Here is a 20882-nt window from a genome sequence, read left to right on the forward strand (position 1 = left end):
GGGCGTGGAAAATGGGACTTAGAAAAAATTCAGTGTCAGTCCCATTAAAACTGAATGGGGAAAAGTAGATCTTTAACGTTAAATTATGCGAGTACTGTAAGTAATATGAAGTCAAATGATAAATACCCCGAAAGGCGTAAATTTTGTCAGCAAGTTGAAATTTGAACGGTGTAAATCGGAAGTATAATGTAGGACAAGTTTGATTGCAAAAAGTGTTGAGAATAAAATGCTATAATAACTAGACTAAGCAATTTCTGAAGAAATTGCGTGGGATGCTGAAAGCCGAATGCTAATAGCTGAATGCTAAGCTGACTGCTAATAGCAGAATGCTAATGAAGGAACTTGTTGTATTATGACTAAACTGAGAAAAAAAAAAAAAAAGTTGCTCCATCGGGGATTTGAACCGGTGAACCACACGTAGGGATGTCTTCGCTATGTAACTGGCTCAAGCGCTTAACCCCGTGAGCTAACCTGACCTGTGACATCATATAAACAGATCATCAGACATCAGAGCGAATTGGTGTATTTGTATTTTAAAGTGTCACCTGATGAAAGCCATCAGTGTTAATTTGGGACACATGTGTGTGATCATGCAAGTATAACGCATTTCCTGGTATGATAGTCAGTTGGTATACTTAATATCCGTTTATGTAATTGCCACGGACATATGTGCAATGTACAGTCGGCAGTGGGCTTTGAACCTGCGACCTCCTGCTTACTGTACATGCACTCTCCCAACTCTCTGAAGAAATTGCGTGGGATGCTGAAAGCCGAATGCTAATAGCAATCTATCCACTGACCCACAGAAGACTTGGTGGCATCATTGAAGTGTTGTGAAATGGAAGCAGCGAATGTGTCATTGAACATGCAATAAAATGTATGTTAAATGAATAAAGAAAGCTAAATTGGTTGTAAATTACAAATGAGAAATTATGGATGAATTATAAATGAAAAGACGAAAGTTTTAGCTTTAACTAAAAAAAAAGAAGTATGTCTTACAGTGTATCTATATTGAAAAGTGACATATGATGCTGAATAATGGGGGTCACGTGTTCAATCACTTCAATGAATTTATAGAATGCATTATGCAATATGGATTAATTTTGAAGAAATAGTTTGTCAAATGACATTTAACGAAATAGATGTTAACTTGTTGTATTATGACGAAACTGGAAAAAAAAAAAAAAAAAAAAAAACATTGCTCCATCGGGGATTTGAACCGGTGAACCACTCGTAGGGATGTCTTTGCTACGGAACTCGCTCAAGCGCTTAACCCCGTGAGCTAACCGGACCTGTGAGCAGCAGAGTGAATTGGCGTATTTGTAATTTAAAGTGTCACCTGACGCTGAAAGTCATCAGCGCTGATTTGGGACACGTGTTTGATCATGTCAGTATAACGCATTTCCTAGTGTGATAGTCAGTTGGTATACTTAATGTCCGTTTACATAATTGATTTCAGCATCCCACAACGAGACTAAGTGCAATTTCTGAAGAAATTGCGTGGGATGCTGAAAGCCGAATGCTAATAGCTGAATGCTAAGCTGACTGCTAATAGCAGAATGCTAATGAAGGAAATAATTAGAAAGTCCGTGAAAATTACATCATAATTAACTATTAATTACTAGTAATAGTAGTAGTAGTAGTAGACTACTACTAGTAGTAGTAGTATTAGCAGTAGTAGAAACAGTATTACTAGTAGTTGTATTACTCGTAATTATTTAGTAACTTGTAGTCTACAAGTTACTAAATAATTGCTCGTAATTATTTAGTAACTTGTAGACTACATTACATTAGTTGTAAATTACATATGAGAAATTATGAATGAATTATCAATGAAAAGACAGACATTTTAATTCAACCAGTCTGACACTGGTATTTCAGCATTCCCACAATAATAAAGGTAGAATTTTATAAGTGTGAAGGCCTCCAGCCTTGACACAATAACAATAATAGAGTTCCTCCACATATTGACTCGCTTCGCAAGCATATTACATTCCCTCTTCATCTGTTGATTAGCGTGGATTTGGAACTTAGAAGGGGCACAACATGCCATATGAAAATTAAACCGCATTTAAAACTAACCACCAGGGGGGGCTAGATCTGCACAAATGGAAATCAACTTGGCATTTTCAACATATGTGCTGCTTTTCACATCGAGACATGACGACGACGACGATATTGTGGCAGTTTTAATATCATCATATTGCCGTTATCGTGACATCCCTAGTTCGGATGAAGCCAAATTTTCATAAGGCAAAGCTATGCGGTTATTTTAATATGCAGCAATGTGTACTTGTCATTGTTTGATGCTTTTAGTTGGACGAGAGGCAACACTTGTGTGAAAGTGAAGGACTTTATTTGATCATTGATTGGATGATTGTGTCCATGTCGAGGGAAAATGCCTCATAAAAAGTCATACAGATATTTGACGATGTCAAAGTTCACCGTCCTGGGAACAAAATAAAACAAAACAGTGTGTGCGTGTGTACTAATGCATGGAAAGAGCACACACGCAAACGTATATGTACCTGGAAATAGCGGCGATGAAGTGGAAGGAGACGGCGCATTTGTACTTGGGTGCGTCCAGCTGCTCCGCATGGCTGACCTGCGTCAACAGCTGCAAGGTGACCAGCGAGGAGATCTACAAGGCGGCATCACGATGAGGGGAGGCGGTCGCCGCAGATACCGGCCAGGTGTGACCCACCTGAGAAAAGATTCTGGCGCTGGGCGCAATCCTGCTGTCCACCACGCTGTAAAAGACGGCTAACAGGCGGTCCAGGGGGAAAGGCTTGGGCCCCAACAGGTGGTTGCTCATCTTTGGACACAGACAGACAGACATACGTAAATAACAATGTCACACTTGATGCAATATTTCATAACACGCACATGGAAGGAGAAAATGATATCCATCGAATCTCTCATTCTGTAGAAACCGGATCAAACATACATAGACATATTCAGCAGAAATCCATTTCTCATTCTGATAGTAGTTGACAGTGGTGGACCAAAAAAATACTGAAGCACAAAACTGATAATATTTGTCCTTATGGACTCATAGGGGACATTTAAGTGACACAAATATTCACAAAATTCCATTAAAACTCCTTTTTTTATAATCTGGACATCATTTCAACTTTCTTCATTATTCAACAGTGCAGTACAATATCGTTGTGCAATGTTTTGCAAAATAAATAATACATAAAATAAATAAATAATATATAAAGAGCTGTTAAGAAATGCTGGCTGTCCAATTATTGTGTGAAGCAAGTGCAGATTTTTTTTTTTTTTTTTTTGGAATAACATCAAATTGTCGTTAGAGATTTATGGAAAATAGATTGAGATTACTATTTTTTTTAATCTCCCATTCCTATTTGCATGCTCACCTTCTCATTCTTCTTCAGGAAGTTTGTCTTTTTGATTTTGCCGTGATGCTGTTGGGGAGGAAAAGGAGACATCAATTACTATTGCATTAAAAAAGAAAAATCTTTTTATCATTTGTTCTTTTGTATTGCTTTTAATAACCATTTCTCTTTTTTTGTGTTTAACTTGTTTTTTAGAAAGAACTCAATATTTTAAATCAAAGTTATTTTATATAAATCTTTTTATTTCCTCAGAATGTCTCATTTTAATTACGGTACAATTAATGACTTAGTTGAATTTCAAATATTTTGCCAGTTTTATTTATTTATTTTAATAAATATAATATAATTATTTTAATATAAAAAATTTTTTTTTAATGTTATACTTGTTTTTCGGACAAATCCTTTCAGACAAGATCAGACATGATTTGATAACTTTGAAATCACTCTAAATCAGATTTTTTGCATCAGTCATTATAGCATGATGATGATGATGATGATGATGATGATGACGCTTCCTGCCACCTGACCGCGCGGCTTCCCCTCAGCGAGCGTCTCACCTTGACGAAGAAGCGCTTGTCGGTGCGGGCGGGGTTGTAGGAGGCCAGGTAGGCGGCGATCAGGAGGAACTTGGAGTAAAAGGGCAGCTCCACGTGTGCGTGAGCTGACAAAGCTGACAGCAGGCAAAAAATAAATTCGCAAATGATGAGACGCACATTCGCCAAGAGAGAAAAAAATGCAAGAAAATCGCTAACATACAAACTGAAACAACTCCAATCATTGGATTTTTTTATTTTTTTTTTAAACGTCATAGCTAGCCACTAAGCTGATCTCACAACAGGCAGCTCCACGTTCTCATTCGAGACACTCACCAGGCCAGGCCCCGCCTTTTAAAGCCATACACACTCAAAGGAAAAAATACTACTAAAGAATGTCAGGATGGTGACCCAAAGAGATCAAAAATAATACCAGCATGTGACATGCACAGTCTTGTGTTTAGCAGGGATGTAACCATTATGGCAATATCGTGATATTGCCATATTAAAACTGCTACAATATATGATCGCCATCATGTCACAATATTAAAAGCATCACTTTTTTTTTTTTTTTTTTAAGGCAGCTTGATTTCTATTTGTGTACTTCTAGCACCCTCTGGTGGCAAGTTTTTTTTTCATTGTTCAATTTTCACAAGGCATGTTTTGGCCCTTCTCGGTTTCAAATACACGATAATGGTCAGATGAAGGGGAATATGCTTGTGAAGCGAGTCAATCAATGTGTGCATGCATTAGCAAAATATGTGCCTCAATATTAACTGTTATTAGAGATTGGAGGTTGTTTATATGTGTTGCTATAACGTACAAAAGCAAAACGTGTGTGTGTTGTTTTTTTAAAGCGTGACCTTTTTTTGTATGGCCAACCTCCCCACAATATTGTGATAATTATCATACCACGACCTTCATATGGTGATAATTATCGTACAATGACCTTCATATGGTGATATGGTATTGTGATGTTTGGATAAGGTTACATCCCTTGTGTTTACTTGAGTAAGGTAATAAGTGGCCGCAGCCCTTGAAGTGACTGACCTCTTAAAGGGCCAGCTTCCGTCTCCACTTGCTGCATCTTATCCCATTCAAGGCTAACGCACACAAATGTACACATGAGGGATGAAGGGATGATGAAGAGAGGTTTTAAAGCACGTGTCGAGATCCGGTCCTCGAGGGCCTGAGTCCTACATGTTTTCCAGGTTTCTCAACTTCAATGCGTCCGATTCAATCATCGGGATGGTTATCAGCAGGGCTCGACACTAACTTTTGCACTGATTTTTGGGGAGATACAACATGAGCATATTTGCTGATGTACAGTTATCTCAATTTGCGTAGTGTCATTTCACATGACGTCAAGATTGACAGCGACTCAACAAAGAGCTGCAAAATATTTTACTGCAACAAGATTTGTCTGCAATAAAACAGATCAATTATGTTATATGCCTTTCAAAGAAATAGGAAAACAAGGGCTTTGCTTTTGTGAGGCCTCCAAACCATCTTCCCCTGGGGAAAACTCAACTTTCAAGGGATACATGACTCATTGAGACATTTTGAGCAGTAAAAAGTCAATATTTTGTCCAGAATGAATTGGATAACTTCAGTTATTTTTCATGTACAATTAATACCTTCCAAAAATCATTTTTCCACTTGCTGTCGACTGAAGATGACATCACCTGTGCTAGGAAGTAGGTAATGGCCAATCATGGCTCACCTGTTTTCTGGGTTTGGTCAGCAAACTGAGCCATGATTGGTCGATACCTACTTCTTCAGCACAGGTGATGTCATCCTCAGTCGACAACAAATGGAAAAATTAGTATTTGAAGTTATTAATTGTACGTGAAAGATGATGAAGTTACCAAATATTGACAAAATATTGACTTTTTGCTGCTGAAAAGGTCTTAATGAGTCAAGTATCCCTTGAACAGCATCATGATCAAGTCAAATGTGGCCCTTCAACACTAATTTGGATGAGGTCGTCCAAATGTGGTGTCCCAGGACTCAGGCCCTCGAGGACCGTACTCACCTGGATATCTCTCTCAGGTAAACCGTCTGCATGGCCTTCTTCAGGTAGGGCTCAATGTTTCGCCACAGCTTGTGTGCGTCGCTCTCTTTCACTGGAGACCAAACGACATACACACACGCTTGCTATTGTTATCGAGTTTGCTCTTTCCATCGACTTACCTTTCCCTTCAGTGACAGGCTGGCAGAATTTGGTAAAGTTGAGTGCAGCCTAAAGCCAAAAAGTAAGCACACAATGAGGGGGAAAAGGCACATCGGGGAAAGGTGAGGTTGGAGGTGCAACCCACCAGGTGGCGCAGTTCTCTGAGGTCCCGGCAGACGGCATAGAAGACGCCCAGCAGGATGTGGATGTAGGACGAGTAAAAGTCGGCCGAATAGGACGGATGTCTGTCTCGGGATAAGATCTCATGCAGCTCACCTATTCAAAGCATCACATCAAACAACAAATCCAATCAGTGCAACGAGCAGCTGTTGAAAGAAATTAAATGACCATCAAACATGCGCTGGTTAAAAAAAAATAAAAAATCAATCAACCTTTGGTGTAGTCGGGAAAGTGAAGCGGCAGAGGCTCCAAACAGCCCGTGTTTGGCCGGAACGTCTCCCACACAATCTCGCTAAGCAGGATGACCGTCACATTGTCCTCCACCTGCACAAAGTCGCCATACACAAATATTCAACCAGAAAAAATAAGAAATAAAGAGTATACAAAAAAAGAAGACAAAAACAGTGCAACAAAATGAAAATATCATTTTGAAAACTGCTTGAAGTGGCTGAGGAGAGGGAAGTCTAGACTTCCCTCCTAAAGCTGCTGCCCCCGCAACCCAAATCTGGAGAAGTGATGGCTGATGGATGGACAAGGGAAAAAAAAACCTACACAATTCTTACAAGATACAAAAATATTACGGGCCCATAAATGAAAAATATTAAAATACACAAATCTTTGCCAAGTTCTTTTTACATTTTAAACTAAATAGTAGACAAATATGACAAATATAAAATATTACAAGTTGTATAAATATTGGGCAAAAATTACAATTTTGAAAAATAAATATTACCTGAAAATGTACAAATGTGGCAAAATAAGAATAAATGTTACACCAAAAAAATACAAATATTACAACAAAAATAAAAGGCATATAAAATACAGAAAAAAATATTGCACAAAAATAAACAAATTGGAGAAAAAAAATAAAAAATATGATATGTCACCCTCATCAATGAATAAAACATATTAGTCTATTGTGAACGAATATGTGCCTGCAAAATCTGCCACACGTAAAAGGATTTTGAGTGAAGTTGTGAAATAAATGCTGACCAGTTCCTGAAGCCGCACAAGAAGCGAGAGCAGATTAGCATCCATGTCTCGCAGCAACTCGGCTTTTTCCAGCACCTGCACACCACAAACGCACACTGAAGCCAAAACAACGATTGAATTGGACGCAGTGGTGCGTATTCCGCGTCCTCACCAGGTAACGCGTCGTGTGCTGAGCCGCAGCAGCAACCCGGCAAGAGCGATGCTGCCTGTAGATGCGGACGAAATCGGATAGCGACGGGCTGCGGGGGAGAGCGGCAGCCGCGTCTGCGCCCAAGAAGGTCAGCAGGACATGTTCGAAGAGCAGGCCGGCGGAGATGCACTCGGCACAGCTGATGGTGACATGAGGTAGCTGCAAGGAGGAACATACGGCTTCTCAACAATTGCTACATATACACAACAAAAAAACGCATGCTAACCTTCAGTTCCTTCAGCAGAACGTTGACCACGTGACTTTTTCCTGAGGCCCGATGGCCGTAGATGAAGATGCAAGGCAAGCTGTACTGCTGAGGCTGCTCAAACAAACATGGCAACAAAACAACAAGTAATTTCATACCATTGAGGGTTGATTTTAAACATATTTCCTTCAAAGTGGATATTTTGCCGTCACCAGTGTTTGTGGCTGCATTTGAGTGCGAGTATGAGTGTGAATGCTGAAGGCCTGTGATTTTAATCTGCCACCTACCCCTAATTTGTCGTGAATCGTGTGGTTCTGCACATTTTTTTCAACTAAAATTTCTTGACAACATCTGATATGGTCTGTGAGTAATGGTTTTTATTAGGTATAGTTTTTATAGTAATAGTAATAGTTTTTATTAGTAATTATTTTTATTAGGCTGATAATGCCAATAACAGCCCATCTTTGGTTGTAAAACAATATTAAAAGTTTGTGAAAAGACACAGAAGAGGACGTGGCCGGAACCACGCCCAGTGAGTGGACGACTGTTAGGGCGAATGATCACTCAGAGCCCTTCCCGGCATAATAGCACGAGCAGGAGCTCACGGCAAAATATCCACCGCCTATTATGTAAACTGAAACAAATAAAACCTAAACGACAACGAAGCACTTTAAAAAACAAGAGAAAATAACAGCCCTTGTCTCGAAACTAATGAACTTAATTTTAAACCAAAGTCAAACTGAAAGGTGTTTGTATGGCTTGCCATGCATGCGCTCCCGTCCCTCTTACGTCTTACCTCTCCCATGAGTGATAGCAACATCCCGGCTTGGAGCTCCCGACACGGCAGCTGCTCGGCCACCCGCAGCCTCTCCTCTTCGTAGCTTGGATGCAGCTGCTGTTGAAGCAACCATGACGAGGACATTTTTTTTTCTCCCCACAGTTTTATCGGTTAGCTTAGCTCAGCTAGCATCGCTGTCAACGAAGGGCTGCCGGAAGTCGTGTCAAAGCTGAAGTAAAACGACGGCTGATAATGCAAATAGCGATTTTTAACGATATGATGGTGTTGACAGATCGCAAATTCATAAAAAGTTGAGGAATAAACTTTAAAGTACAAACAAGTTGAGTTAAATCAGCTTAACTGAGAAGACGAGTTTCGCGGGCGTCCCACGTTCCACAAGGTGGAGTCAGCCAATCATAATCCAGTGTCTTTACTACAGAGTTATGGGTAATGTAGTTTTCTTTATGTGAAACAAAAACACGGGTATAAACATTAAATCAAAAAGATATTTTCAATCTCCTTATTGTATTGCTAGATTTTACATAATTATAGTAGTAATGAAAAATAATGTAGTAATGTAATAATGTAGTAATGAAAAATATTAATGACATAAAAGTTATTGGCATTGTCGAAATGTATTATACAGCTGTTTATACTTGAGATGCCGTCGCTATTACTTTTGTTTATTCATTAATTCTTGCGTTGCAGATGTATTTACGTTATCGATCGATCTGAATCCACGCACGCGCGCACAGGCGACGTCAGACGAGGATTAAAGAATGTGGGTTATCCCAGCTGAACTATCCGGTCCACGGCGTTGCATTTAAATGCGCGCGTAACAGCTGCGTGCACGGCCGTGATTTTTGTTGAGATGTTTTCTTTGGTTGCAAAGCGGCCAAGTCAAGTCCAGTGTTTTTGGTGAACACTGTAGAGGAGAAGAGGCGGTGGTGGATTCCTGTGCCGTAGCTGTCGATGTGCAGCTGAGCGCGGGGGCATCTTTCCCGTCAGGAGGCGAGCGAGGATGGTGCCCGAGGGGGCCCCGACTAGCGGCAGCGCCCGCAGCAGCAGCAGCAGCAGCAACATGCTGGCCGCCTCGGAGGCGGCCAAGATCTACCAGAGCAACTACGTGCGCAACTCGCGCGCCATCGGCGTGCTGTGGGCCATCTTCAGCATCCTGCTGGCCATCGTCAGCGTGGTGTGCTTCATCCAGCCCTACTGGATCGGCGACGGCGCCGACAGCCCGCAGGCGGGCTACTTTGGCCTCTTCCACTACTGCATCGGCAGCGGCCTGTCGCGAGAGCTGACGTGCCGCGGCAGCCTGGCCGACTTGGCCGGCATCCCGTCGAGCGCCTTCAAGGCCGCCGCCTTCTTCGTGGCCGCCTCCATGCTGCTGGTGCTCGGCTGCGTCGGCTGCTTCGCGCTCTTCTTCTTCTGCGCCGCCGGCACCGTCTACAAGATCTGCGGCTGGATGCAGCTGGCCGCAGGTGGGAATTCAGCTCAGTGATAACCCGAATATTGATAAACTGATTTATTTGCTTCAGTTATTTTGCTCAAGTCATTGCTCCGCATGCATATTTGGCATCTGGTAGCTTCCGCATGCAGTTTGATTGAGTTCTCCTCACCAAAGTTAAATTATTTTTGCTCATTTGGCTTCAATTCATTTGATAGCTACCTTTCACAATTGGTTGCACCTGTTATTTTGGTCCCTTCCCCAAACTTGTACCTTGGCTGATGTCTTTTGGTGCCCTCCCAAAATGTATTGCTTGGTTCAGTTCAATTATTTTGCTCAATCTTTCAATTGGCTCACTTGTTTTGTTACCCTCCTCTTAATTGGTTAATTTATTTTAATACCTTTGTTTGGGAGTCCATTTCATGCATTTGGTACCATCCTCAATTTCTCAACTTGAGCCCTTTATGTGGCTGTTTTGAAGTACAGTATTATGTTGTTACCCGAAACAATAAGGTTGAAAATATCCATCATTTGCACTCCTACCAATGCAACTATGTTTGGTTGTGACTAAAAAGTGCGACGTGAGCATGTTTGTGATACAGTGGAGTCATTTTGGGGGATGACGGATGTTCAAGTGTGTGTGCAGACGACGTGTGCGGATTAAAGGGGATCACCTCCTTTCACTAATGAGGATTTTCAAGGCGCAGTCGGCGACCGCTCGCTCGCTCGCTCGTTGACAACTTTAGCAACGGAGGAATGCTAAGCTAATGCTAAAAGAAAGCTTGTGCCTAAATGCAAACAAAGCACACGTGCTCTCTTATCAGTTGCAAATGTTCATCAGATTATCGCAATTGTAAAGGCACAAGTTGCTGCCTTGTTGCCAGGCAAATTCTTGTGACGCTTTGAAAGGTGTCGGTTATTTTTCTTGAAATTGGGCTACGAGGTCGTGCAGGGGAAATGTCGCCGCTGTGCAGCGCTCGCTTCTGATGTCGGGAACGGGTCCGCGCTTTTTTTTTCTTCTTCTTTGCAACATCAAGCACTCATGACTGAAGGGAGTTTTCCATTTTGCGGAAACTGCAACTGGAATGACTCGAACGAGGATTTCGAGGCATATCGAACCTTTGTGGGCGTTGTTCAATTCCTCAGTCAAATGAGTCAAATATGGAAATGTTACATTTGGGGTGGGTGAGGAACCTGGATCCAAAAAAGGGATCAATGATTCTATTTTTTGCCTTTAGTATCGGCAGCTTCCACAAGTAACCGGTTTCTTTCAACTAAGGCTGCAAATGAGGCGATAGCGATACATGGTAGTGGTCCTCAGCCATACGGTGCAAATGAAAAGTTTGGTGTGTGCGTGCAGGCACTTGTCTGATCCTAGGCTGCCTGATCTACCCGGACGGCTGGGACAGCGATGAGGTCAAGCGCATGTGCGGCGAGCAGACGGACAAATACACGCTGGGCGCCTGCTCCCTGCGCTGGGCCTACATCCTGGCCATCGTGGCCATCATGGACGCCCTCGTCCTCGCCTTCCTCGCCTTCGTGCTGGGCAACCGCCAGGAAAGCCTCCTCCTGGCCGACGACCTGCTGCACGCTCACAGTAAGTCAAGACGACATTCAACAAAAGGGACAAACAGAAACGATGGATCGTGTCACAACTTGCTGCGAATTTGTTACAATTTCAAGACTGTTGCCTATGGCGTTAGATTTGTGCCACAATTCCGTGCGTAACAAAATGTGTTTCGTACGTACAAAATGTGTTTAGTACGTACCAAAATTGTGTTTCGTACGTACAAAATGTGTTTCGTACGTACCAAAAATGTGTTTCGTACGTACAAAATGTGTTTCGTGCGTACCAAACAGTCCTCGCGCACGCTTGCTTCGTCTCTCCTCAACACGTACGAAACTTTGATTTACGCTTGCGATGCAAGGGTCGAGGCGTGATATTTGTGCCACAATTCTTAACCAATCAGGAGTCGGACAGGAAAGCAAATCCTGATTGGCTGTTTAATATCCAATCAGGCAGAACTTTGACAACGTGTCGTCACGCCGCGTTGCATCATGGGCGCTTCTTCGATTTTTTTTTTTTTTTTTTTTTTTTTAAACAAGCACTCGGTCCTTTCCTGTTTGACTTTTTGTCTGTATTTCTGCTGATTTTTATTTACTTAATCGAAGTTTTGTTATGTTACGGGATGAATCAGCTCCTAACTGCTTTCCTGCTTAGCGGAAGAAGGAGGGAAAACAAGTTTTAGCGCTCATGGTGATGTTGGATGACGGCATAAAATAGAAGAAAAAAAAAGAGAAGAGGCTAACCTGCTACTTACGTTTTCATTATGGTAAGTTACAAAATACTGTACTGTATTTAAGTCAGTAAATCCTATAGTTTTGTCCTCTTTTGATCGTGCTACTATCATTACAATCTTAAACAATGCATGCCATCATGAGTGGCGTTGTATAAGAAGTAGAAAAGAAAATGTTAGACCATCCATTTTTCTTTAGTAATTAGTGCCTGGTACCACTAAAGGTATATCGTGAATAAAAGAAAACATTGAATACATAAGTGTTTGGCAGTCCAATGCCATAGTTATTGACGTAAGAATTGAATTCATTTTGGTTACAAGACAACCATACACCATGACTAGCAGCTGTTGAAATAAACATGTTTGCCCAAAATAATTGTTTTACTAATGTGAGAAACATGGTTGATCTTGTCATTTTTCCATAACAACAGATAGACAATTAAAAATCTGAGCGCTAACCTTGGGTTTTGTTTTTATTACCAGGCAACAAAGATGACAAAGGACCCAGAATGCACCTGATGACACCACAACAGAAGTGTCAAAAACACCACGAGAAGCAGAAGATGAAGTGGAGTGGAAAAAATATTGATATCGCGCTATTGGCCCATGCAATATGCATATAACAGACATGCAATAAGTTTCATATGGAATTTTTTGCTTTTATCTGAATTTGACCAGTCAGACACTTGCTAAAATGTGCTCCACCATCCACTAGTTGAACATTATTGAAGTCATTACAATTAAATAACTCTGAATACATTTTACTGCATGAGAAATATAAGTTGTTAATTAGATAATAAAAATCATCATCAGTCATTTCTTTAGATCCATATTAAATATTGCAATATCTATTGCTATATTCAGCAAAATCGCGTATTGCATGATTTTCCAATTTTGTGCAGCCCTAATTCCTGACGTTTTTGAGCCAGCTGATGAGACCAATTTGACTTAGTCATTAAAATGTCTGTAGGAAGAGTCAGAACGTGAAGCTTGAGCTTGACAGCAGAGAAATCAAGAGCTCCTGAAGAATGACATTAACATTGGACTATCATAATTTGAAGTTCGAATAGTTGTAATGGCCTGTTTTGCAGCATACCAAATCAAACATTTTTAAAATATTTTTTCTCCTGTAAGTTGTCGACACTTTTACTGAACTTATTTAAATGTGTCTTGCAAACAGTATCATTGACAATTAGAAAAATAAAAAGTGTCACACACACTGTATTCGGAACAACCTGTAAACAATAACCAAAATACTATTGCAGGTACAGTGCCAATGCATGACACATTTATGGTTTCAAGATTAAAGTGCGGAAGTGCACACACTGCACATTTGCCCATCATTGACCAAGAAGACCTCAGAGTACTGTACTCACGATGATGTATTGAGAATGCAAGACCCAAGAGGTTCCACAGATGAAAATATATTACACATTGTATTTGTAATTGACACTTAATGATGCATTATCGATCAACAAACAGCAAACTGTACATTTTGTTTTTAAATCAAATGAATCGTCCTCAGTTACAGTGCATCTTTGCAGTTTTTATTTCAAGTTTTACACACAGTAGGCATGGTAGACTGCTATTGTGGAGCCATCCATCGCCGTCCCATCCATCTCAGCTGTACTCTCTATCCTTAGACATCGTATTGATGACTGTGACCCGGATATAGAAACGATGCGCAATCTGGATTGGTTTACCTGGTAAATTGGAAACAAACAAAAGTTCAAGGTTATTAATTGTAAAACGTGAAACAATCATATCCATCCATCTTCATGTAGTTATGGGAAAACAATGTGACCATCCATGCTTCTACAGTTTTTGTTCTTGTTAAATGTCTAGTACAACTAAGGGTAACCACTTCATAACCTCTGCAGCTATAATATGATGCTCTTTTGAGGGAGAACAGTCAGAAGACCTTTGCAATAATCAAGTCTACTGGAAATAAAAGCATGAGTCAGGTTCTTCTGGTATGGAGCATGCAACCCTTCGGTCGAAGTCTTTTAGGTGGTAAAAGGCTGCTTTAGTGATTTGTTTGAGATGGCATTTATGTGCACAAGTATACAGGTAATGACAACAAAATTAACTCGTGAATTGAATTCAAGAGCTGATATCTCGTAATTTTCCACGATTTTCTAATCAATATCACTAACGTACTTAAAAATCAGTAACTATGGCATTGTGTTAACAGTGCTTTTGGACATTCCATGTTTTTTTTCTGTCTGTTAGTTACACGATATACATTTGGTGGCACTAGGCACTAAAAATGCATAAGAAAATAAAGAAAGGGGGTGGCGATTTTTTTTTTCTTCATCATAACTATGCACATCCATTGCCAATGTCGTGTATGTAACTATTACATACAATTTTGATTGTCTTGGAAGCCTGTGTGTGATAGTGGCCAAGTTAAAAGATGCTACTTTTATGCTACTTACCGTTATGAAAATGTTGAAAGTAGTCTTCGATTCGGAAGTTAGCGTCCCCCCCAACGGTCATCCAACGGTCCCATGAGGGCTAAAACTTGTCTTCCGCTAAGCTGGAAAGCAGTTGGGAGCTGCTTCACCCCGTAATATAACAAAACTTTTGTTAAGTCAATAAAAGTCAGCAGAAATGCAGATAAAATACAAACAGGAAAGCACCGAGTGCTAGTAAACAAAACAAAACAAAAAAATCGAAGAAGCGCCCATGATGCAACGCGGCGTGACGACACGTTGTCAAATTTCTGCCTGATTGGATATTAAACAGCCAATCAGGATTTGCTCTCCTGTCCGACTCCTGATTGGTTAAGAATTGTGGCACAAATATTACGCCTCAACCCTTGCATAGCAAGCGTAAATCAAAGTTTCGTACGTGTTGAGGAGAGACGTAGCAAGCGTGCGCGAGGACTGTTTTGTACGCACGAAACACATTTTGTACATACGAAACACATTTTTGGTACGTACGAAACACTTTTTGTACGTACGAAACACATTTTGTTACGCACGGAATTGTGGCACAAATCTAACGCCATAGTTGCCCAAGCGAAAGTATCAAAAAGAAAAAGCCCACAATGTCGACAAGGCACAACGCTTGTTTCATTTTATGCCTAAACAAACAGGTTGCTGTCAATAGAGACAAAAAATATTGCAGCTAGTTCAAATTCAAATAGAAAATGAACAACAATTAATGAGCCCTTTTGCCCCCCCCCCCCCAAAAAAAACAAAATAATTCAGGGTAGCCATGAAATTCAACTGGATTTATGCACTTGCATGCATTTGACTAAAATGTGATTGAAATGTTGTAACATCATCATTCAGTTCAAATCAAACAATACAAAATAAAATGATAGTAACATAAAATTTGAGGTTATCCATAATTGTCATAAAAAAATAAAGTACAATAAAAATGATTAAATAATTCAAAAGAAATTCCAGGTTTCCAATACATAAGTCAATTCAAAAATAATGTTGAATAAAATGAAAAAAGTAGGGATTTTCAAAATGAGTGACAATTAGCCCCCCCCCCACCACCACCACGATCATCTCAAATCATAATAGTCACTAATTAAAATGAGTCATAGGAAATTCAATGTTTTACAGTGACTTCATTTTTGCCCCACGTCCAGCTGTTGAGTTGTATGGAGAGAAATTTGTGTCTTTATTTTCAATCAAACAAAAAAGGAATTTGCAATCAAAAAAAAATTTCAATCAAACAAAAAGGGGATTTGCAATCAAAAAAAAAATTCAATCAAACAAAAAGGGGATTTGCAACCTCAAATAAATTTTAATCAAACAAAAAAGGGTTTTCATATAAAATAAAAATTTGCAAACAAAAAAAAAATTTCAAACATGGATTTGTATTTTAATAAAATCTTTTGCAAACATTTTTTTCGTTTTGTTTGCGAATCTGTTTTTTGGTTGCGAATCTGTTTTTTGATTGAAACCTGTTTTTTGGTTGCGAATCTTTTTCTGTGTTGTGTGGGCGGGGTCCTCCGTTCAACCGATGATAGAAGCCTTGTCATTGGTCAGCTTGGAAGCTGCTGCGACAACTTTCATTGGTCAGATAGGAATGGGGGTGTGACAATGTTCGTCTGACTATTTCCTGGTTCATTTTGTCCAGTCGCCGCCAGCATCGAGGTAAATATACCCCCCCCCCCCCCCCCACACACACTTCTAGTTTTCCGTTTTGTTTATCTGACATTTATCTAAAAGCAACCCTTGATCTATCGTTTATCCGGTGATTTGTTCTAACCATTACAATTAACGTAATCACTCACTCAGCATTGCTTAGCCATGTTAGCTAGCTAGGTAACTGATGGTCCGATACATGAGTCAGTCATGAAGCTATGTTGTTGGCAGTCAAAACACAAATATACGACTCATTGGGATAGCGGTTAGCATGAAGGTTTTTTTTTTGTTTTTTTTAACTCCGAAAGAAACCTTTGCATTCGCTTTACATACAAGCAGGACTGGGAATCGAATTTATTTACACTAGCTGCTTCCCCTTAATTTTGGATGTTTGAAGTAGAGATTAAATTCGTGATAATTCTGTGATTATTATTTATTGGTCCTGGTTGTTTACTGTATGAGTCAGATTGAAACAGAAGGGGAATCTGAGTTGTAGGTGTACTTTTGCAATTACACTGACTAGATTTTTTATTTTAGAGTGCGAGCAGACCAAGGGGTAGAAAATGTAGACATAGCGAGATGCATGTTTACTGTAAGAGGAGCAGGCCAAGGCAGTTTTATTGGAGGTAAAAGCGTACATAACCAGAGGAAAAAACTTTATATGAGTAAAAGTTCTTGGAGTTACTGTAGCTTTCATAAATGTATTTGATATTACAGATCCAGCAAGCTGAAGAGACACTACCCTTGGACCATCACGGTGAACACGGGATCGTTATACCTGACATCCACTGTCGTTTACCTGAGGAAAGACTTGTTGCTTTACGGCAAATCAATCCAAACAAGGAGTCCTTGAGTTTTGGTCGCGTCATTTATTTGCAGACTCTCAATGTTGCTTCTAGTGCTAGTGTCTCGCGGCCCAAAGGGTCATTTAAATTTATGTAAAAAATGAAAATAAATTCCTGTGTAAAACAGTTTGACTTTTATTTCATAAAAAAAAAGCATGCATATGAACTAACAACCAGTCAATTATTCAGCATTTTATAGATTTTATACAGACATTTTTCTCAAGAAATGATTGGCTTGCCAACAAGAAATCAAGAAAGCTCAGAAAATGAACTGTTAAACTTAAAACAAACATTTTGGTAGGAACAGCCTGTAATTACTCAAAAAAATGAAATGGATGTGATTTATTTATTTTTTTTGCCCTTTCAATTACACTGTGTCAAATCTGGCATCAAAGGTGATAGCAGTCAGTAGATGTGATTTAAAGGAATGGTAATCACTCATATGAGCAGTTGGAAATGTAATGGTGTTTGTGCAGGGGGTAACATAATGTGTGACCTGGCATTTGTACCTCACAATTGTGGTCAAAGTTTATTGATATTTTAAATTGCTCTCTGTCTGACATAAGCAGGTGCTTGTGGCCCTGCTCAGTTATCCACAGCATCACCTCATGAAGAGAGGTGACCAACCACCAACTTCATCTTCTGCATCTAAAAAGTAAAGAAAAGTGTGCTTGAATTAAGTACCAAACATGTAAAAAAAAATTCTGACAAAGTTATGTTTGACACATGTTTTGAACATTATTGAAACAGGAAAACTACAATGAAACAATCACAGGAACTAAATGTATTTATATTACGTAATCTCAGTCACTTCCTCTGTATTTCAAACACCCAAGACATAATAAATGTAGCAGAGGCTACTTATTTCAATGACCAGAACTTCTCATAAGTGATTAATAATTAGCATTTTATTAATGTAATGATGTAATAAAATAATCAGGAATAAGCATAATAACAGCTATCTCAGCAGGCCGTTTATTTGGGCCGTTTCTCGTACCAACAAAACATCACGATTCATGACTAGACTAACCAAAATCAAACGTTTACGTGGCCTGGATCCTAGTAGTAGCAATGTCACCGCTTTGACGGTGCATGAGTTCCTCCTCTTTTTCAACCTGACTCGTACAGTAAACAACCAGGACCAATAAATAATAATCACAGAATTATCACGAATTTAATCTCTACTTCAAACATCCAAGATTTAGGGGAAGCAGCTAGTGTAAATAAATTCGATTCCCAGCCCTGCCTGTATGTGAAACAAATGTATGTATGTATGTATGTATCATGTATCGGACCATCAGTTACCTAGCTAGCTAACATGGCTAAGCAATGCTGAGTGAGTGATTACGCTAATTGTAATGATTAGAACAAATCACCGGATAAACGATAGATCAAGGGTTGCTTTTAGATAAATGTCAGATAAACAAAACGGAAAACTAGAAGTGAGGGGGGGGTATATTTACCTCGATGCTGGCGGCGACTGGACAAAATGAACCAGGAAATAGTCAGACGAACATTGTCACACCCCCATTCCTATCTGACCAATGAAAGTTGTCGCAGCGGCTTCCAAGCTGACCAATGACAAGGCTTCTATCATCGGTTGAACGGAGGACCCCGCCCACACAACACAGAAAAAGATTCGCAACCAAAAAACAGGTTTCAATCAAAAAACAGATTCGCAACCAAAAAACAGATTCGCAACCAAAAAACAGATTCGCAAACAAAACGAAAAAAATGTTTGCAAAAGATTTTATTAAAATACAAATCCATGTTTGAAATGTTTTTTTTTGTTTGCAAATATTTATTTTATATGAAAACCCTTTTTTGTTTGATTAAAATTTATTTGAGGTTGCAAATCCCCTTTTTGTTTGATTGAAATTTTTTTTTGATTGCAAATCCCCTTTTTGTTTGATTGAAAATTTTTTTTGATTGCAAATTCCTTTTTTGTTTGATTGCAAATTCCTTTTTTGTTTGATTGAAAATAAAGACACAAATTTCTCTCCACAGAGTTGAGCCTCACTCATAACATGGTCATCTACAACAGTGCCCTCGGGTGGTCAATAATGGTACTGTCACTATTTTCAATCGCCTTCTCTTCCGCAGAGAGTGCGAACAACGCCATATAGGGGGCGAGCAAGGCAGCCCACAGAAAAAGGTAAGCAATTGAATGCTTTTACAAGGTGGGCTAGAATAAAAAAAAATATAACATTTGCATGGTATTCCCCAATGTGCAGGTTGTGACGTCACCTCTTCCATGCCATGCAGAGGCTGAGATGATGATGGTGAAGATCCAAACAAATGGTGGAGGTGGACAAGAAACTCGTGGGAATATTCCATCTGGCAAATAGAATTGACTTCAAACCTGCTGCTTATTTTTAGCAGTTTTTTGGGGGGTTTTGACAGTTTAGATGTCATCCATGTTGGTATGAAAATGCCGCCAAAAAAAAGCAAGAATTTTTTTTAATGGAGCAAATTCATGCTGTAATTTGTTATTTTCTTCCACTTCAATATTTGCAAGCAGTGGACGTGACAATAATTGATTTTGAAATCTTAAAAGCTACACTCCATATTATGTGTGATGTTATTCCATACGCATGCCATCCGTATATTATTGCGGAGTGCGGCCCTTGCAAAGCAAAGAATTTTGAAGGGGGAAAATAAACTTTTTCTCAACCCAACTCAATTCAACTTTATTTGTAAAGCGTTTTAACAACAGGCGTTGCTGTATATAACTTTCTTTCACAAACTAGGTGAAAAGTTTCTTTTTTTTTTTTTTTTTTTTTTTTTTTAAAAGAGCTCCGAATTGTTCATTCGGTAGTCTTACCGATTCAACGTCTTATCATCATTGCTCTTTTTGTGTGTGTGTGTGTGTGTGTGTGTGTGTGTGTGCGTGCGTTTGCGTGTGTGCGTTTGCGTGCGTGCGTGCGCGTGCGCGCGTGTGCGTGCAAATACGTATAAATTTATACTCATTAATTCACCTAAAGCCTTATAAATATCCCATTACCCTTCGCCTTAACCAGGTACTTCAGAATCTTGCCAGAGTCGTGAGGTTTAAATGGTCAGGAGACCAGAGAAAAGGTCAGAAAAAAATAAAGAGAAAAGAAAGATACATCAAAGTGAAATCCAGCACCGACCAAACACTTCCTGCCTTCCCCATGATTACAAAATCAAAGTCTTACGCCAACCCCGGAAGCCTCTAAATTCCAGCAAATTTAGCGAGATCTCAAGAGACCAGAGGAAAAACTAAAGAGAGGAAGGAGGGAAGGATCGATAAGGCAGAGTGAGATCCATAGAAGCCAGTGCATCCAATCCATCAAAGTGAAATCCAGCACCAACAAAACCCCTCCTGCGTGGTTACAAAACCAGAGTCTTATGCCAACCCCAGAAACCTCAAACTTCCAATAAATTGAGATCTCAAGTGACCAGAGGAAAAACTAAAGAGAGGAAGGAGGGAAGGATAGATAAAGCAAAGTGAGATCCACAGACATCAGCACCCACTGATTCAAGGGGCTGTGGGAGGGAGAGGCTACTTCTGTTGAGTTTCAGTAGATGCTGGTGCGACGGATCTGGCATGCTTAAGGACCACCACCAAAGAAAGAAGCCGTCAACCGCGGTCCAGCAAAGCGAGCACCGCCCCCCCCTCCCCCCCCGAAATCCCCAGGCCGCGGCAGCACCAAGGCCACCCCCAAGCCACCCGAGCGGACACCGGTCGGCGAGCCGACCCAGACGCCCGGAACACCCCCGCCCCAGCCCCGGCCCACACCCCC

The 20882-nt window shown here is 40.1% G+C and overlaps 2 protein-coding genes and 2 long non-coding RNA genes across 7 annotated transcripts in view; 2 read left to right on the plus strand and 2 right to left on the minus strand.

The window, feature by feature from the left end:
• Positions 1–2334: 2334 nt before the first annotated feature.
• The window catches only part of orc5 (origin recognition complex, subunit 5), a 41287-nt gene continuing 22739 nt past the window's right edge, over positions 2335–20882 (minus strand). Inside the window, exons 5-18 of one of the 3 annotated variants that reach the window (XM_077499328.1) lie at positions 8433–8531; positions 7658–7750; positions 7393–7590; positions 7242–7316; positions 6461–6572; positions 6214–6344; positions 6089–6137; positions 5931–6021; positions 4946–4998; positions 3920–4032; positions 3384–3431; positions 2705–2815; positions 2529–2641; positions 2335–2449 (exon numbers count right to left, since the gene is read on the minus strand). In XM_077499328.1, coding sequence (XP_077355454.1) covers positions 2404–2449; positions 2529–2641; positions 2705–2815; positions 3384–3431; positions 3920–4032; positions 4946–4998; positions 5931–6021; positions 6089–6137; positions 6214–6344; positions 6461–6572; positions 7242–7316; positions 7393–7590; positions 7658–7750; positions 8433–8531 — 1332 coding nt within the window. In that variant the 3' untranslated portion in view covers positions 2335–2403. Of the gene's footprint in view, positions 2450–2528; positions 2642–2704; positions 2816–3383; positions 3432–3919; positions 4033–4945; positions 4999–5930; positions 6049–6088; positions 6138–6213; positions 6345–6460; positions 6573–7241; positions 7317–7392; positions 7591–7657; positions 7751–8432; positions 8532–20882 lie in introns of those variants that run through there. The other 2 variants (XM_077499327.1, XR_013278925.1) reach the window with 2 other exon arrangements.
• lhfpl3 (LHFPL tetraspan subfamily member 3) lies at positions 8389–19798 on the plus strand. Of its 2 annotated transcripts, none has more exons than XM_077499332.1 (4): positions 8389–9898; positions 11225–11461; positions 19123–19270; positions 19350–19798. In XM_077499332.1, the coding sequence occupies exons 1-3, from the start codon at positions 9436–9438 to the stop codon at positions 19239–19241; spliced, it is 819 nt and encodes a 272-aa protein (XP_077355458.1). In that variant the 5' UTR covers positions 8389–9435; the 3' UTR covers positions 19242–19270; positions 19350–19798. The 2 variants fall into 2 exon arrangements, with proteins under 2 accessions (XP_077355458.1, XP_077355459.1); XM_077499333.1 differs by having other exon boundaries at positions 9097–9898; positions 19219–19270.
• On the plus strand, positions 11952–13378 carry LOC144004273 (uncharacterized). The gene is made up of 2 exons (XR_013279273.1): positions 11952–12197; positions 12645–13378. It is a non-coding gene; the product is annotated as an uncharacterized LOC144004273 (long non-coding RNA).
• LOC144004272 (uncharacterized) lies at positions 13529–14920 on the minus strand. The gene is made up of 2 exons (XR_013279272.1): positions 14600–14920; positions 13529–13864 (listed from the first exon to the last, which is right to left on the minus strand). It is a non-coding gene; the product is annotated as an uncharacterized LOC144004272 (long non-coding RNA).

The sequence above is a fragment of the Festucalex cinctus genome, chromosome 16, assembly GCF_051991245.1.
Source record: "Festucalex cinctus isolate MCC-2025b chromosome 16, RoL_Fcin_1.0, whole genome shotgun sequence".
Lineage (NCBI taxonomy): Eukaryota > Metazoa > Chordata > Actinopteri > Syngnathiformes > Syngnathidae > Festucalex > Festucalex cinctus.

Excerpts from the sequence above, each read along its gene's own strand:
- lhfpl3 (XM_077499332.1), top strand. The coding sequence starts at position 9,436 with ATGGTGCCCGAGGGGGCCCCGACTAGCGGCAGCGCCCGCAGCAGCAGC. Across the intron at positions 9,899-11,224 it reads CTGGATGCAGCTGGCCGCAG|GCACTTGTCTGATCCTAGGC; the intron begins GTGGGAATTCAG and ends GTGTGCGTGCAG. Across the intron at positions 11,462-19,122 it reads CGACCTGCTGCACGCTCACA|AGTTGAGCCTCACTCATAAC; the intron begins GTAAGTCAAGAC and ends TTCTCTCCACAG.